We start from the raw sequence: 19,132 nt of genomic DNA on the forward strand, positions 1-19,132 counted from the left end.
GCTTTTAGTGTATAATATATACGTATATTGTTTGCTGTACGCTCATTTGCGTGCTTTTGTCGCGCTCGTTTATGAAAAATGAGCATGAGCTTGGAAAAAAATGTTCCATTATAGAGTCTATATGCAACTGTTACTTCGGACATGTGTACGGTTTCATTGATTTTTTTTAAATTTACGTTTTGGAGATAACTCATTTATTTAAAATACTTTGACCTCGGCACGAGTTTTATGTGTTAGCATTGCATTGGGTTATTTCGTACGATGTTTCTGGAGGGTCAAAGTACTCGGATGACTCTTCAATCAATTTTATTTATTTAGCAACAAAGAAATATAGTAGGCGGTGGAAAATTTACTTATGTGTAGAGGATAAAATCAACTCAACATTATGAAAGAAATTCCATTTTCCGTCATTTTTTACATGGCATGTACATTGTTTGTATCTTTACACTACAGCTAGGATCGGTTTTTATTATAATTTTTTTAATATTTTTCCAAAAAAAAGAACATTGTTTCGATGAATCTTGATTAAATAATAAGAAAAAAAAAATCCGAATCAGCATTGAAACTTCTGCGAGCTTGCGAAAATCCCCAACGGATGCTTTTTTTTGCCAATTACTCCTCACTTTTATCGACAAAAATGCATTTGTTTTTTTTTTTTTCCTCCACATAACTCTGAATCGCTCGCTTCGAAGGGAGAATGTAATCCCTGAAAAAAAAAAAATCTTCGCGTTGAACAACATCGATCCTCTCGAACTTTGTAGGATACAAAAGCAAACAGTGTCTCGTAAAGATATTTACGTTGTGTACTTGTCACCGACGGAAAATATCATTAGTTGCGTGAAAAACGAGCATCCCTTCTTCCTCATTACCCCACTATAATTCCCCCCAAACGAAATCAATGACTCGCAAACAAAAGCGACTTAATCGCTAATCTCACCCTAATTGAAGGCACCACCCTCCCCCTTCTCGAAGTCTCTGGGGTCTCGCAAATTAAACCTTATACACGATTTCCATTTCACCCCCAACGCACGTATAGTAGCCAAACGCGTGAGGGAGGGGGGCAAACGAAATTAGCGCCTCCACTTGGGCCTTTCCAGATGACAATGGCTCCACGCGCGCGCGACTTTCCCCATTATATTACACCACCCCAGCCAATAATCCGGCCTGACAATGGTACACGTTCTCCTTCGTCCGCATCCTCGAATTCTCCCTTCGACGCCACATGAAATTAATCACGGCGTTCGCGTCGACGGAGCGCTCACGCGCGAAGGCATTAGTGGCATTACGTGGCTATTTTATATTTGGCATACATACATATATATTTGCCCATAGCTCTTGGTATTAATTTTGCCGTTACTATCTATGTAAGGATAGTTAAAGCCACCTTTGTCCTTGATTGTATGAGCTCGTAGATATAACGGGAGAAGTAAGCGGGAGGTATGAAGACGGACCGAGTAGATCGCAAGGATACAAGGAGAGTCGGGAAGGACATCTATATGATACGTATACTTTATTGGATGGTAAAATATTTTGATGGAAAAAAAAAGTTCATCATCATATTTATGTAATAGATGAGTGAGCACACAGTTGGTATCTTGGCACAGTGCCTGCGGGTTCATTAATAAATCTTACATTGTTTGAGCCCGAATACGGTATACCTACTACGTAATGTATAACCCGAGTTAATTCACGGGGGGATTAAACGCTCTGTGTTTATTTTACGTGAGATAGCATAAAATACATTAATATATATCCACTTACTTAAGGACAAACTTAAGCCCCCGTCTAATTTAGTCAAATTGGCTTTCCAAAAAGGTGGGCGTACTATGACGCGCACTACTGGGCAATAAATTGATGATGGTAATCCTCTTCCTCCTCCTTCTCGTGGAACCTTATTTATTTTCGATGTGTGGGTATATTACGTTTATTTGTTTATCACATCATCGTTGTTAGCCATGTATTTTTATTTTTCTCGCTTATAAAATTTTATCGGACATTGACGACATTGTAATAAAAATTTGATGGTTTGCATTTGATGGAGAAACTTTTGGGTATTGTTATTTGCGTAATCGTTAATGAATAAAATATTAGAGATTAAAATTATGTTTTTATATTTTATTATTGTTAAATATTTTAGCCTTACATGTCTTGGTTTTAGTTTTAAAATATTACAAATTTTTTGTATAGTATGAGTAGTTAACCACATCACGTTCATTGGATTTTTTGAATTTTTTGAGGACAAATTCTTGTTTAAAATAACAGTCACTAGGATTGAAGCATATTCCATATATATCATGTATATAACAGTAACCCTAATCATGCAAAGCTTTCTTTTATTTTTTTATTTCTTGGTACTTTCTTGCGATACATGGAGTTGGAAAAAATGTTTGCAGTATATAAATTATATTTACAAATTACATCGCATCATGTACTGTATAGCACACACACTTACGGAACTTTTCTCTCCGACGATATTTTACCAAAAATATTTTTTGACGTCATTACCGCAGCTCTATTGATTGCTCTCTAAACGTTTACGTTCACCAAACGTGGAAAAAGGCAATCGGATTGGCAACGTCAGTGACGTTCCACGAGAGATTTTCGCGTAGCCCATCGTTTCGTATTTCGGTTTTGCACTGCCATACTCGCGCAAAAATCAATGGGAACTACGTCGTGTTACGCGGTGCAATCGATTTTTACATTCATTGTTTCGATTCTTCGAAACAGAGCCTGACGGGACATTAATAGGATAACTCTTCCATTCGCACTTTGATGTGATATTCGCTTGGATCCGCTATTAGATTCAACTCGCATTGATGACGTGCCATTATTGATTTACATGGGCCACTCTCTAATTATCAATTCCATCTATTGTCTCTACTCGTACTCTGACGATTCATTACAGCTTTATTTAGTTGCACTCACGAGTTATGAGGGTAAAAAATAAATCTCGACTAAAAAAAGTGGTCACGTACAGTCGTTTAACGGAACGCATATCCTTGAAATGTTACAGAGGACGAGAACGCGTCGGTCCAGGCCGTCGTGACGGAGGACGGTCTGCTGGACGGCAGCGTGGTGACGAGCCTCGACGAGTACTACATCGAGCCGTCCAGCAGATACTCGAGCGACGAAGACGACACCTCGCCGTACTACCACACCATAGCCTATCGCAAGTCCGATGTCGAGAAGCCGAGCCAGCCGCTGCGCTGCGCCAGCCAGGATCTCAAGAATGGCAGACTTCGGGAGTCGTTGCAGAGGTGAGATGCCACTGTCTTATCGTTTTTGAGCTATCGTTATTCGGGAAATAGGAACAATGATGCTTTTTCATTGGGTTTAATTTTTTTGGGCATTTTTTGGATGTAGATAATGAATACACTCGCCTTTATTTTTTTTTAAATAAATGTGTAGGAGTTTTCTTTTTTATATTAAATGACGCGTTTGCGGATGATGCTTGAAAAGAAAATTTTGCCAGAATATCGGTACGTTTTTTTTGGAGCGACCTGTAGGTATTCAAAAATTTTGCACCAATTTCAATGCCCATAAACGTCAAAAAATCCTTCCGTACGAATTTTTAGCTGGATTGGAGGTGAGTGGTATTCGAAATCACTCTCGCCATTTTTAACAAAAATGATTATTGAACATACGACAAAAAAGAACTGATGCGTGTGGAATTTAATCGATGCAAGTGTTAAACTTCAAATGTTCGAAGTATCAAAAGTAAATGTAGATTTATTTTATTGCCATGGGCTCGATGAAAGAGGAACATTTTATTTTTCAATGGTAGAAAACGTTAATTTATTCATCAAAGGTGTTGTACCATAAAAAAAGTTTTAAAAAATCGGATACTAGATCTTTTATTTTTCTTGTTAATCAATGAACTAAAAGTCACTTAGACACGAATATGTAAAAAATGTACTCTATAGGTACGTAGATGAAAAGTAGTTATTAGTTTTGCTTGTAATGAGAATATATACCCAAACAGACTTTTTTCACTTCTAGAGTATCTATGTGAGTTTTAACTTATTGAGCTTATTTATTTTGATGATAAGTGATTTTTTTATTTGATTCATGCAATATAGTAATTTTTTTCGGGAGCTTTCTTATCTCAAAATTCAACTGATTGCACTTAATTTTAACTTGATTAATTCTTTAGAGTATAATATCTTCTCATTATTCCACATAAAAAGAGCTGTATGGTTAATGTAAAAAAATAAAATTCCTGAATTAAAGAAAATGCATTATTCATAAATCGTAAATGATTTCCTCCATCGGTGTTATGAATTTCATAAATATTAAAAAAAATTATACCACAGCGTCCCTCCTGGATTCTGATTTTCCGCGACAATGTATACATTTAAAGTAAGAAGCGCTCAGCTTCCCGAACCGCACAAAAAGCGGAAATTACATTTTCTTCGTTTCCCTCGGCTTCTTTTATCGCTTAATCGAATTAAGAAATGATACCAGGGAACAAAGGGAATAAAAGGTCCACTGAAAGAAAGTTATATTATACCTTATCTCTGCAGAATAGGGTTTTGTACAAAATTACTCGTTCACCCATGGATCTCCGCGCTTGTGTATGTATAACCTTAACTTTGTCTTCACAGGCCCGGATCGTCGAACGATACCTCGGAGCCGCTCTACGAACACTTGCTGGACAATGAGGTCCAATCGCACGGCGGATTCTACTCGAAGGAGTTCACCGAGCTCCCGGAAGTGCAGCGCGATAATCTCGAAAGGTACGTGGAGCTGCTTTTACCCTTTTGATCCTCCCGAAGTGAAGATTTCACCCAAGATATTTCGCCCCTCCCTTCGCTGATCCAAAGCTGGAGATCTATAGATACCGTCGGCTGAGGAGAATCAGGGTATACATTTTCGGACTACTCCTATCTAAAATATAATTACCTTTTTCCTCCAAAAATCGAGTTGATCCCTTTGAACACGTTAACATTTTGCGTAGAGTTTATTTTATCTATTGTGGGGCAAATAAATGTATCCTCATCGGTAAATTAATTTTTCTCATTGAAAGCTCTTGCTTGTTGGCAGAATAAAATTTTAATTAATAGTCAATCGCTGTGTGAAATTTGATGGACTATGTTTTTAAAATCTAAATCTGTAATGAAAACACAAATTTAATAATGAATTCCTTTGAAAAATAAAGTGCGTAGCTATGCTGAAACAAATACCTTGAAAATACGAAAGCTGTACAGACACGACACACAGTATACCCGTGTGTGCGAAATATGCGTCGAAATGGAATTCATACGTACAGTTCATGCGTATACAAAAATTTCAGGGACGAGATTAACCGAAATTCCATCTCGTCTCGATGATTGTGAAAACCGAAAATTTTCGGTAATTTTGATATTTCTAGCATTCTTGGGATTTCACAGGTATTTGGTGGGTGGTTTTGCGAAAATTCTTAACAATAAAATATATTCTAGTATTCTGTGTATAGTGAGTAAAACTTTTTTTTTTAATCTTATAAAATATATTTGTAAGTATTAAAAAGTGCGTAATTATCATCTGAAAAGAGTATCGTTTTAGATGTTTTGACATTTAATTGCAAAAAAAAGTCATATCCGTTGAATTACGTCAAATTGCGAAGTGAGACTTGTTAACACTAATAATCTTCATGAAATCTCATCTGGGTCAATTTTTCACGGATGTAACGATACTTCAAGAGACGAGATGAGATTTAAAAAAAGAAAAAAAACCACCAGAACGAAAGTTCAAGTATTTTGGAAGGTAACGAGAAGCTCAGCGTAAAAAAAATCCTCTCCTCGTGCAATACTCGCAAAGTAATTCATTCTCACGGTGTAAATCACTTTGTCGCTAATTTCAAATTAAAACATTACCGTCAGACCCGTTGTACACAGGACGCAGTTGTCGCAAAACAAATTCGGGATTCCCCAAACGGTAGTTATTCGCCCACCCGGTCGCAAACAACCACCGAATCAAATTTAATTTGCAATTCCGAGTGTTTTTGCCCCCCAACCCCCCATACCGTACGGTCAGTAATCAAAGAAAACAACAAAATAACGAGCGTGGCGTCGTTGAATGAAAAAAATAAAATAAAATGAAAAAAAGCCACCCGACCAGCGCTCGAAACTACCAACACTCTATGCGCCGATCCCTCCTCCTAAAACGTGCAAAAAGAAAATACGCAAACAGGCGTTTGTGTACCGAAACAACAAAATCAGCGAGTTTCGAGGCTTTTGCAAATCGCCGCGAAGCGATCGAAAAAATACGCGGCCACTCGAAAAGCGACCCTAAACAATAAAAAAAAGTCCCACACTCTACATTATAGGTACACAATATGTAAAAAAAAAAAAAATAAATAAAAAAAATAAAAACTGTTTGTTGCAGGATATACCAGGAGCACCAGCAGGAGCGTCACGCGAGGCACCTAAACAAACGCGACACGGTGGACCCACGCAAGACGACCTGCATGCTGTATCTCCAGGCGGACCATCAGTTCTTCGCGCGATACGGCACGGAGGAGGCCTGCATCGAAGTTATGACCAGGCACGTGCAGAAAGTCAACGAGATCTACAAGCACACCGGTATTACGCCATCTCTCTCTCTCTCTCTACATGTACACGTATATACTTTGGTGTCCTTTGGAAGGACTTTAACTAACCTCTGGGGGGGTGGCCTTTTGAAAATGCAAATCGACTCCGTTCCGTGGTGGTTACGACTTTTCGATCCCCCTCCCAGCTCTTGACGCTCTGTATAACAGGCTGTCGTTAAGCTTGTGTATGTATGCATAGGAAGGATTAAGTGGGAATCGCCCTCTCGAGATGATATACTTACATTATGAGGTTCCTTTCGCAGAAAGGGTAAAATGCGTGGTGAATTTCCTATCGCAAAATTATCAACGCAATGTGTTGTTTGATGTGTACATATATATGCATTGAATTTTCCCGTCGAAGCTCAAACGCATCGGACAAAGGAGTCCGGATTGTGACGTGTTCAACAACGCTGTCGCGTTTAATTCGCGGACACGCGACCGTGTATCGTGGACACTCGCGTTAATTGACAAGCGCTGAATTTATAAAACTTTACAGCGAAAACGTTAACGGAAATTGATTGACGCGCAATTTCGCGCCTCGATGGGTTACCCGAGTTCCGTCGTTCGTAAAACTCAATTAAGATAAGGGTAAAGTATTGTACAACGCAGTCGTGCATCTTCCGAACGATGGTTACGTAAATGCCGGTGCTTGTGTACATATAAACACGGACGCGCGTCGAATAATCGAGGCGTGTAACGATTGTCTTTTGCCTGCAGGAGCCGAAAAAACAAAATTAATCGAGTCATCACTTTTTTGGAACGACACGTGGATGATGCTTTTGTACGATAGAGTTTTACTACAATTTGGAAAAATCGATATTTGCATTGGTTTTTTTTTTTAATCCAAACACACAATCCCAAGACTGATTTGACATTTTTTTGTTCACGAATTTTCGAGGACAATCTGAATTTCATTAATAATAATTTTCCCCTAGTTTCTATAATTGAAAACAATTATAAACTCATGATTTAAAGTTACGATTGTATGAATACACGTATAGCAGTGAAAATAAATCACTTTAAACGATTTGAAGTTTAACAAAGAGTAAAAATAAATAAAATAGAATGACATCATTTTTTTACCACCTATTCGTACATTGAAATTCATGCGTACTCGAAAAGTAAAATATTTTCACCAAGTGGTTGCATACTTGAAAATTTTCCAGTAGAGAGATCAGTCAAATATTCATCGTAAAAAAAGACGATCCTGCGAGCGCAATCTCCATAACCCTCAGTAACCCACTCGCCCACACGCACTTAACCGCGCGCTCTATCAACCGAGACGCAACGAAATCTCGCAGTCGCTCGGGGTACGAAATCGGCTTAAGGTCTTACGTTGATCCGGAAGGGGGTCAGCTCTTCCTAGGAGTAATGATTTTCCCCTTCTGCCGATGACTTTCCTCTCGGGAGCCGAGCATCGATTCCGGACTTTCGGGGTGAACGAGCGCGCGTAGTCTAATGTGAAAAGCGTCAATAAATCTTGGTTATTTATGCCGCGCGTTTGCAGATAAATGTATCACGCGCCTTGGCGGTTTTGGCGCGTGTCGAGAAAAGTTCGCCGCCGCGTCCACTGGGAAAATAAGGGAAAATCGGACGTGGTTCGTGTAACGCCGTCACTTAGTCGCTGAGTTGGGTAACCATATGCTTTTGGAAGAACTTGCGTGATGGTAAAAACTAAAATCATTGGCGTGAGGGATTTTTGTGGGCACTGCCATTAGGTGTCCACTTTAGGCTAAGCGTGTTTGCATACGTATGGACATTGGTGCATGTCGAGACGGGAAATGGTGGAATAATCAAGGCAGGTCCTGCACGTAAGTGTTTACTCATTCATCAAGGATGACCCTTCAGTGCCCTCAAACGCTCAAAATTAATCATGCACTATTCACTAATGCATGCGTTTCATGGAACTTTTGAAAATTCTACACAAATATTATGTACTTCCTTCTGACGCTAAAGTTTAGAAGAAAAAATTACCATCTCAAAAGTAATAAGTAAACTCAATCTGTAATCAAATACAGTACATCCCTTTCTCACGGAGAAGAAGATTCGGATCCGTCGAGAGTATAGTTAGTTCGAGTTTCACGTGGAATCAGATCAGAGAAATTCACTTTTGTGATAGCAACTTTATCCATTAAAAATCGAGATGGTACGTCTCCCCACTAAGGACGTCGTGTTGAAGGGAGAAACGCGATCGGAATATTCTTGCCTATATATATGTATTGGTTGGAAATATTTATTCGTACCTCCGAGAAGTTGTAGATTGTAAAAACCGTCGATGCTTCAATATTTCAATGATTCGAGCGAGCACAATTCACCCCTTCCTCCCATAAACGCGAACGAGCGATATTCCACGAAAATCGTGAATTAAATCTCACGATTCTCGCGGCGGAGGAATAATATTTTTCGGAGCCACGGGACGAGGAAACTCTCTCTTTTATTTCCCTAATAAACGCAGATATTACTTTCACAAACGGGCCATTTGTGCCCCTTCGAGTGCATAAATTTAAAATACGACACGTTTCGCTAGTCAAATTTTTTTTTTTTTTTTTTTTTTTCATCCCTCCCCCGATGCGCTTTCCATATCAAATGAACGGAGGTATAGCGATGCAGCCAAGCGAGAGCCGATATGGCTGAGGCACAGAAATGGAGGGGAAGGAAAAAAAAAAAAGAACAGAATCATCCCGGGGTAATCGGGTAGAGATAATAAGCCAAAAAAAAAGGCCCTAGGTTAAGCGATGGGGGCGGGGGGGGGGGGGATTAATTGCGGCGAAGCTAGCGACGACGGACGCCACCGCTCCGGAAAATCGAGCGGGACAATTAGCGGAACCAAGTTCCTCGGACTCGATGGGAAAGCGCTCGCTCGCGATTGGCCCGCAGCGTCGGCTAACTAGTTTACCCCTTAACTCGATCCCGTTCCACCGGCACTGCACTACTGGCCCAAAGCTAAGTCTCGTGTACTGCGGCTCTTCCCCCGCCCCTTCAATCTACGGCAGTGTTTCGGACTTGTCAAAGACTCTTTGTCTCTTGTACGTACATCTGTTCGTTGATTTGAGAAGCGACTTATCTCCGACTGCGGAGGCAAAGGAGAGAGAAAGTTTTCGGGAACTTTGCTCGGCCCCCGGCGTTGACGGATCAGGTCTCGGATCGAGTTTTTAAGTCTTAGGACTTGCCTGTTAGTAGAAGGAAAAGGAGTCGTAGAGAAAGGTTGGGAAGGACAAATTAGACGCAGATCCTTTTTTGTTTAATTTATTACAGTCCGGGAGGTGGTGAGGTTTTATTTTTAACATTGAAATCGGTCGATAGTTCTAATCAACCGATTAAGGTATACTACCGAAAATTGTGGAGTTAAAAATTAATTATTCCAAACTCATGGCGAGATAAAAATACGAATCCGTGAAAAGCTCTGGCCTCGACGAATCGATTGTATACTTGCAGTCGGAAAATTACGACGAACTTCGTTATGTTCATGAGCTTCCGTTGCAAATTTAATTTTGCCTCAATCAGGAAAACAAATAAAAGTACAGTAGCGCGCTACACACGCGCGCGCTCTGTAATTTACTTCTCGAGCAAACAAAAGAAAACATCGACCGATTTTCGTTTTAATTACAAAACGTGCAGTGCGCCCGTGCGATAAATTTGCGGCGTTTAAAAAATTTAATTACCACGTGTTACTTCTAATTGCAGAGCCGGGGACCGCACTACTCTCTCTGCTACCACTGCTCTGCCCGTCGTATAAATTAGACCGATATACAAGCATTAAAAGTACTTTACGAATTGCTCTCCCAGGGGCGCCACAAAAATTTAACTTTTACCAAAAGAGCCCTTCACCTTTGAATTTCATCAAGAACCGATTATCGCGTGTACCCCACGCCCGTACGATATTTTTTCGGCCCACCAGGCAACAGCGCTACAAAATTGCGATTCAATAAAGTTCCACCTTTGTTTTCAGACTTTAATCAAGACGGGCGACCGGACAACATCAGCTTCATGATAAAGCGAGTCAAGGTGCACAGCGGTGACGCTCTGCGGGACCCGAACTACCGATTTCCCGGCAACTACGGCGTCGAAAAATACCTCGAGCTCTTTTCCGGTGAGTGTAGTTGTACATGTACCCACACACACCCACGCTTTCAGCTTCAGTGCAGTTCGCGCCGTGTATTATGTATGCAGGAGTGCCTGCGCTCGAATACACCTATATACACGTGCACCCACACGTGCGCGAGATGCCTCGGACGCGCAATTCAAATAGTTCGAATACTCGACCCTTGAGCTTTGCTTAGCTTTTAGCTGCTACGCGAGAGCTCCTCCACAGCGAATGCCAGGGTGGGTCCCGAAGGCCGTACTGTACTGAAATTCTAAGTCCGAGATCCCGTTTGCACGTGTAGTAGCGTGAGCAGAACAGGTTTATATCATACCAGTACCTTATACATACAACGCACTGTACAACGTATACAGGTATAGAAGGTTCCCACTGGCCACCACCTTATAATTAACTGCCAGATTTTAGATCTCCGAGAGCAACAATGCTGGTAATAGGCGGACGAGGGGCTCGGCCCGTTCGTTATTTCAGCCGAGCGGTGTAGCGTGTTATTCGAATAATGCGCTTATAATGCTCCCCTCGCCCCAATCCTCGCTAACTGTGGTATTGTGTATGGACAGGCCAGTCGAATTTATGCACGAGTGTACAGCATATCGTTAACGAGGAGTAGTGGCGCTGATGTCTAATTTATCGCTGGACAAATAGTTTTAACGACCATGTTCGTATCATAACGGGGTCTGACCAAGCGTTGATCTCACTACTGATACGTCTTGGGGTTATTGGAATGCGTGCCAGATGAGAGGGAATCTTTTTAGAGGATAACATAATAGAACTGATGTGTCTAATTTATCGCTTGATAAATAGTTTTAACGACCATGGCGTGTATGGTAGCTCGGGCTGACCGAGCGTTGATCTTACCACTGATACGTCTCGGGAGCTGTTGGAATGTACACTAGATGAGAAAGGATCTTTTCAGAGGTTTAAATTTTATCAAAATAACAGAGCTGGTGTCTAATTTATCAATTGTTAAATATTTCTAACGACTATGGCGTGTGTGGTAGCTGGGGCTGACCGAGCGTTGATCTTACTACTGATACGTCTTGGCGTCATTGGAGTGTGTACTAGATAAGAGAGGATCTTTTCAGAGGTTTGGCTTCTATCAACAAAATAAAGCTTGGTTTACAGCGTTTGTTTAATGTAAAATTATTTTAATTGATTCAAGTAATGGGTTCTGGTATTAGTATCAATAATGGGAAATTTTGTGTGACTTTAATTTTGCTTTTTTTTTTTACTCAGTACTTTTTTAAACTTTTTTTGTTTATGTATCTCGAAAAACTAAAAAAAACCAAACATTTGTCCTAAGTCTCGAGAACCCATTGATCCCCGTTCATTTGTAGAAAATACGAAAGGTCGATTAAAGAAGCACCAGCTCTCTCCGACGAATTTGTTACCACTTGCTGATCCCGCTCTTTCGTCCCGTTTATCATTCATGACGCGGCCACATCCCGTTTATTTCTCCTCAGCCTCATCTTCGGTAACATTTAACCATCCCTTTTCCAACCTTCCCCCACCCCCTCCACACCTTCTAACTCCGCACTGTCGCGTTTGCAAAACCGTACGCGATCTAGTTATACATTATTCCCTACTCCCGTATAATTCATGACGTGCCATAATTTACGATTTCACAGACTCCGTCGCAACTTTGCGTGTCATACTCAGTCTCTGCGAGTAATACCACAACCGCGAGTCGCACGAGCTTTTTATTTTATGGTTCAAAAAAAAAAAAAAAAAAAAAAAAAAAATCGATTGTGCGCGTATGAAAAAATATTGTTTGTTTTCCCAGTGTTTTCCAAGCCCCGGGGGCACGAGGCGACTGTCAGTCCGTTATTACCTCTCGCGCTCCCCCGGCGAAATCCGATTGAATAGCCGCAAGAGCCGAACCGTCTGGCTGCAACGTATGCGACGCGAGAAGAGAGAGAGAGAGAGAGAGAGAGAGCTCTCGCGCGCAAAGCACACGGGGATATTCGCCAAAGGGCTGGCTGCTGCCGAGGAGTTCCGAGCTTGTATTGCAAACGTGACCGGAATGCGAGCTCGGAGGCAATAGTGTGGTGTGTACAGCGTGTAGGAGCTCAAAGCGGGGGAGAAAAATCGTAAGGCAGACGTTGTGTGCTCTCTATACAGGCTTGGTCCGTCTAGCTTTCATTCTTTTGTGGGTCGGGCGTCTACATGTGTGAGGGTGTGTTACAGTTTATTCTTTTTTTTTCTTTGTAATGGTCGAAACAAAGACAGCGAAGGGCTGAGAAATGTGCAGTGAATCAAGGTACAGGAAGGGGGGGTTCTTTATCTACTTTTGGCCGAGTGTGTGTGTGTTTGTGTGCATTAAAACGTCTGCTCCTCTGTATAATATAGAGTCGGTTTGTATGAATAAAAAGGTCTTGTTTGCTTGACTACAGGCAAGTGGTTACATTTATGAATGAGCCCGTGCTTTTGGCTATACAAGATAACAAGACACAGTAAATATGTTAATTAACAAATTGTATTTAAAAAGAAATCTACTCATGATTCTGGAATTGGTATCGAGTCTTAATAAATGAAACAATAATAGCTGCTGTAAAACGATTTTTGTCATTTAGAGCAGTGTTATGATTCCTCAGGGAACAACGAGTAATATAAAACACAAGTGTACTTTCTTTTAATCTAAAAATTTTTATTTCAATACTTTTTCAAAGCTTACTGATTTTTTACGGGATTGATAAGCTCATTATTCAACAAATTTTTTTCTCGCTAATATGTAATTCGTTGTTTTTAATCAATCCGTCTGACCAAATTCGGCTAGTACTACTTAAAAATTCACTGCCGTCATTAAAAAAACATTGTATAGGTAAACGATACATCGAAAACTTACGTAAAGTCAACTTTACCTTTTTGAAATGTGCTTCATCGCAATTGACGACGTACAAACCCTTAGGAACTCAAATAAACCTGTACATATTAAAATTAAATTAATTGAACATGTAAACTTAGGTTTAAAAACATACCACAAGTCGTTTTGTTTTTAAAAGAGTCATAATACTAATGCGCCTGACGAAAAGCGGATCATACTACTTGAAAACGTGCCTCACCGTAATACATGCCGAAATAATTCGCATAAGTAAATATCAAAAGGTAAAATGTTTAAATTGTCCTAAATGAATGCGTCAGACTAAAATCAGCTTGTACTACTTAAAAACTCATCTTGGCATTAAGCAGCTAATGAAGCATTTCTGCACAACAATTAATAAACTTTCAAGACTTTCAAACTTGCATTGAATATAGATTTCTGCTCGAAATCGACTTATACTAACTAACTTACTAAGTATCGACTTATACTAAGTTACTATACGTAAGTAAATGCTTCTAGCTATCATATGGGAATTTAAAATAACACACACAGTAAAAAAAATCAACGATAACGTTAAAAAAAAAATGGTTTTCAAACATGCTCTGAATAGACTTGTCTGACTAAAAACGGTTTGTACTACTTAACAAATGCATTTCGACATCATATGGACTCTTAAATAATGTTATTTAATATTCACAACCCAATTAAAACAAACTATAAATGGTCTTTTGATTTTTAAACAAGTTCTTGATGAGTGGCTGACCAAAATCGGCTGGTACTACTCAAAAATGAATTTTGACATAACAGAGGCACCTTCATGAATGCGTGGAGCAAATAATCTACATTTTTGAATACATATCATCAAAAACCATTCCATTGCCCAATATTTTTAATCTCAAACTCCGTCATAAAGGAGCTTTAGCAGAAATAACACTCGCATTCAGCCATAAGCACAAAAACTCGCCATAACTCTCGTAAAAAAGGAGAGGGGGGGGGAAGGGGTCGAAAATAACCCGCGTATTTCAACGAAGCCGCAAAAAAGAGTATTCACCACAGCCAACTAAGAAAGAGAAGAGAGAAAGGCAAGTTAAGAGAGCCGCAGAGGAAGGAACAGAGGATGAGGAGGAGGAGGCCTGTGGTGGGACCGCATTCCCCGGCGGCAAACATTTCTCATTATTGACGGCTGACCGGGCAGCCAACAGTAGCCCATATATATACACACAGCACGGCAGGTAATATAAGCAGCAGTAGCCGCGGAGCAAGGAAGAGGGTGGGTAGGGGAATAGAGGGAGGCACCGTCCACAAAACTTCGAAATGGAATAAGTTGGCTGCCGCCGCCTTTTCGCGGTATCTCATCCCCCTTCGGTATACACCCAGCTGACTAGACAGAGCCACGAAACGACCACTCTTTCTCTCTCCCTCTCTGTCCTTCCCCGATATTTCCCAGGGGTGGCTTGATTTTTTTTCTCCCTTTCCCACTTCTTTTCCCCCTTCCTATCTCTGTATGCCAAAGACACACATCGACCTTGTGCACGTCGGTAATATACATGTAGGCCTCTGCGGAAGAGCGTTTAAAATTACATAAGCGGGGCGATCGGCTTACCTGCACGTGTATGGGTGTACGTATACATATATACAATTCAGTAGGCACACCCTGAGCGCTCTACTATTGGCCTCTGGACTGAAATTTGAATATTTCGCTCAGAGCTCCTGTCGACATTGCTGCTGCTGATACGCCAGTTTTCGGAAAATATATTATACGGAAACGGAGACGGCCGCGTTAGCCAGTGAGAGACGAAGAAATGGGAGATTATTCGGAGGGGTTTCAGCGGATTAGGTGACGAGAGCTCTGCTGAAATTGCGATAATGGGATTTTATGACGTGGAGGAAAGTCGCTCGGGGACTGGGTTTTTAGAGAGAAAAGAAAGGAGGTGTATAGGGTAACGGTGGACGTTTATTTTATTGGGTGTGCGTATACGATACGCCGTTACCTGCACGCGTGTCGTTTCGAAGGGGCTGGCTTTTGTGGAAACGGAGGTTTTGGAAAATAATGATGGACGCTGGACGATTTCTATGGCTGTGCTCGTGAAAAATAATGGGGGGTCGGGGGCAGTGTAAAAATTTAATGTCACCGATCATTTTTGACTCACAAATTTTCAGCCCACAAGTGTGCGAGGATTTATTTATTTCTTTTTTTTTTAAGGCTTCGAGAAGTAATCGGTGATTTCCATGCCAGAAGGGGGGAACCTCTTGGTCTCCTTTTTGGCAAACAGTTGGCGAGAGAAATCATGAATTGCAAAGGTCGTTGCGATGTTTTTTTTTTTTTTTCAATCTCCCCATCGATTTTTTACGATTGGAAAAAAAATTAAGTAATACCCTTCGTTGCAATTCATGAAACACAAGAGCAGGCTTCATTTGCATGTATTACAGCCGGGGGGGACGAACATCTGTCCCCCTCTGCGGATCTTATTTATTCCATCGTTCGATTTCTTTTTTCTCTACTTTGAGTACGTGTTTGTTGGTTTAATTGGATGGGTTACAGAGTAGCCTGGTCCATCAATCAGGTACCACTTTGTAAACAATAGTAGTAATGACCCGATCAATTTGCTCCTTCATAACTACATCAAACGAATTGATAATTCAATTTATGCATAAGTATTTTATACGGACAAAATAACCCACATAAACACAGCTAACACTGCTAACAATAATAAAAATAAATAAAAAAAAAAAAGAAGCGACACTAGGAAAAAAAATAACCTTCTCTTTCTTGATTACAGAGGAGGACTACGACGCGTTCTGCTTGGCGTACATGTTCACGTACCGGGACTTTGAGATGGGCACGCTGGGATTGGCCTGGACCGGAGACCTCAAGAACGCCGGCGGAGTATGCGAAAAGAACGGGGTGAGTCTTTTTTCCCTCCTCCTTCCCTTTTATCCGACGACGTTTCCGCCCATCAACTTGTCTCCTCGTCACCCCGCCTTATTCAAAGCAGCTTACGAATCACTTTGCTTCCGGCTTATTTTTCTCCTCCTCCTCCTCCTCCTTCCCTCCCGCGCCATATTTATTTTCCGAAGAAGAGAAGCCAGGTGCATCGACTCGCCGACGAGAAGAGAAACTAGGTCAGACTCCCTGGAGGCCGTTCCAGAGACACGCGCGCCCTGATAAATAGTAGACATCCTTTCCGCAGTGCCATTCTCCTCCTCCTCTGTCCTCTCCCTTCGCCGGAGCGCTCGCGATCCTTCAAAGTATACTTAGACACTTTGCAAATTCGGTTTGTCGAGCTGGACTGATAAATGACGCACGACGTCTCTTTTTTTTCCCGGGGCCTTTCTTACGTTTATTTATGAGTTGCGGGAAAGTTTTTGCGCCCCAGAGGATCAAAGTTTGCCGTGTTTTAATGAGGGACTGTTGTTTTCCACCGTCCAGCAGATCGAGGCAGGGTCAGGGGGGACAAAAAGCGAATTATCATCATCACGAGTTAATTAACCAGTTTGCGAGCAGCTTTTGGTTTGTTAAATTGCTGTAACGAATGAAACGCCAAACACGAGCGCCCCTTTGATGCGGGTTTTAAGGCTACACTCGCCGCGAGTTTCAATCTAATTAGCTCGCAGTTATCAACGTCCCAAGGTTTTTTTTCCCCTCCTCGTGTGGGCGGGAGAGGGTTGCCGAAAAAATATAAAAATTTCTAAAATTAAACATAGACTTGCTCGTAGTTAATTAACGCGACGATTTTCGGCGATTTGTTCGTTTTTTCCGCGGCGCGATGATGATGATTATGCTCGCTTTTTTTTCCCACTCGGTGGTACGAAAAAGTTATTACGACCGAAGCGTGACGAACTTTTTCCGTCACCGCCGTCCCATCCTGCAATTATGGTATTGCCCCCCCCCCCCCCCGTAGTGAACACCGGCTTTGTTAACCTTTTTTCTTTTTTTTTTTTTCATTTATTATTTTTTATTCTTTACATGCTTGGGACAAAGTTTTAATTGACGCTATTGTCGATTCGCCGTTGTTTTTCTTTCGCGTTTTTCTGCAAACTGTGTCGAGTGCACGAGGTAAAAACTTTCAGCCACACGACTGTCTCCTCTCCCTCCCTTTGAAATCCCAAAACTACAAAGCCAAGCGGTGATTTTGCTAAACAATAATATTTTTTCCCCTCACCCGTCTTCTGTACCTCCCAAATGTACGTGGGTACGCAAGCAAAGTCCATATTGACTTTAGAATATTTACATATACGAGTGCACCAGATGTGCGCGCACAGTGTGCATGCACCGGAGCCCGCCAGCTTTTTGCAAGTAAAACTCTAATAAACTTGTTCCGCTGGTTCCGCAGTGTGCCAGTGGCGCGCAAAGTCGCCCAAAGTGCGGTTTGATGCCCGAGGAACTTTGGCAACAACAACAACATACTCTCGCCCTTCCAAGTTTACTCTTTTGTGCCGCGCGAGTGAGCCCACGCAGCACCGCGATATTCTTCGTCTTTCGCGAGCTCGCTTTTGCCCTTATCGGAAAAGATGCAGGGACGCTTTGGGTTAATTTTAAATTGGTTAGTCTACGATACACCTCGTTCGCGGTTCCCCGCGGGATTCGCGGCCCCCTCGTCTAATTTTGGACGGGTTCTGATTCCGCTGTTTCAGACGCGTGGGGATTTACCCTACCCTGCCCTCGGGTATTCCGTATGTATCTCTGGTCTTCTCCGTTAGCTGCGAGAATTTCTGGTTGCGAGAAATATGCATTTTTGCCAAAGCCATGTCATGGTTGCGACGGTATTTCGTAATTTTTTTGAATTCAGCGGTAGAAAGAAGACGAAGAAAAAAAAAAAAAAAAAAAGTCCATCTCAATATTTCACGGTTAAACGTGCCCGAGTGCATTTTCTGGTGTGCCTTTTCTTTCCTACATCATTTAGCACTCGGGAGCTACACCGCGTATATACCCTGGAAAAGCTACCCTTCGGGCGAACATGGCTTTCTACAAATTTGATAAAAACACGCGCCAGTTTATCCCAGGGAAATGGGTGCCAATCGAACAAAACAGAGAAGAACGACGGTACATATATACGTGATCCTCGAGGGAGGTTTGCTAATTCGTGAAATTTCACCGAGAAATCCGACCCATTTTCCCTCAAACTCGCATACGCAGACAACGGAAGGTAGAAAAAGAAGAAGAAGAAAAAAGGGCACAAGCGCTTAGGTGTACATATATATGTACTCAAAAGCTGAGAACAGCTGCCGCCGACGAAATTTTAAAGTCTGATGTGCACTCGGCCAAAAGTGCTTGCGTACACGAGGCTAAGGGTTTGGGGTAGGGGGTAGTCCGGTGGTATATTTCATCATTAGAAAAGAAGGGGGGGGGAAGAGGTAGAAAGGAAGAACGAAAGAGAAGAATTGAATGGGCGCGCTTTGGGTGTAAAAAAGAAGAAAAAGAGGTGCGCGAGAGTGGAAGCGGGGGGCAAAAAGCGCGGCGTGCATCAGCACTACTCTCCCGGAGTGAGAAGAAAAAAAAAAAAAAAAAAAAAAAGGCGTGGATTTGCGCACAAGCGCATACAGAGAGGAGAAGAAGAAGGGGAGATGAATAAAGGCGGTGGCGGAGGTGCTGCAGCAGAGCTCAATCGAGAGAGAGAGATAGAGAGCCGGTAGCCAGAAA

The 19,132-nt window shown here is 41.5% G+C and overlaps 1 protein-coding gene across 1 annotated transcript in view; it reads left to right on the top strand.

Moving 5' to 3' along the window:
- LOC106641977 (disintegrin and metalloproteinase domain-containing protein 10) overlaps positions 1–19,132 on the top strand; it is a 94,373-nt gene that overhangs the window by 59,321 nt on the left and 15,920 nt on the right. Inside the window, exons 4-8 of the mRNA XM_089590750.1 lie at positions 3,014–3,257; positions 4,605–4,745; positions 6,367–6,563; positions 10,521–10,661; positions 16,272–16,396. Coding sequence (XP_089446876.1) covers positions 3,014–3,257; positions 4,605–4,745; positions 6,367–6,563; positions 10,521–10,661; positions 16,272–16,396 — 848 coding nt within the window. The remainder of the gene's footprint in view (positions 1–3,013; positions 3,258–4,604; positions 4,746–6,366; positions 6,564–10,520; positions 10,662–16,271; positions 16,397–19,132) is intronic.

The sequence above is a fragment of the Copidosoma floridanum genome, unplaced genomic scaffold, assembly GCF_036245765.1.
Source record: "Copidosoma floridanum isolate Cflo_tuat_1 unplaced genomic scaffold, Cflo_Japanese_pri ptg000013l, whole genome shotgun sequence".
Taxonomy (NCBI): Eukaryota; Metazoa; Arthropoda; class Insecta; order Hymenoptera; family Encyrtidae; genus Copidosoma; species Copidosoma floridanum.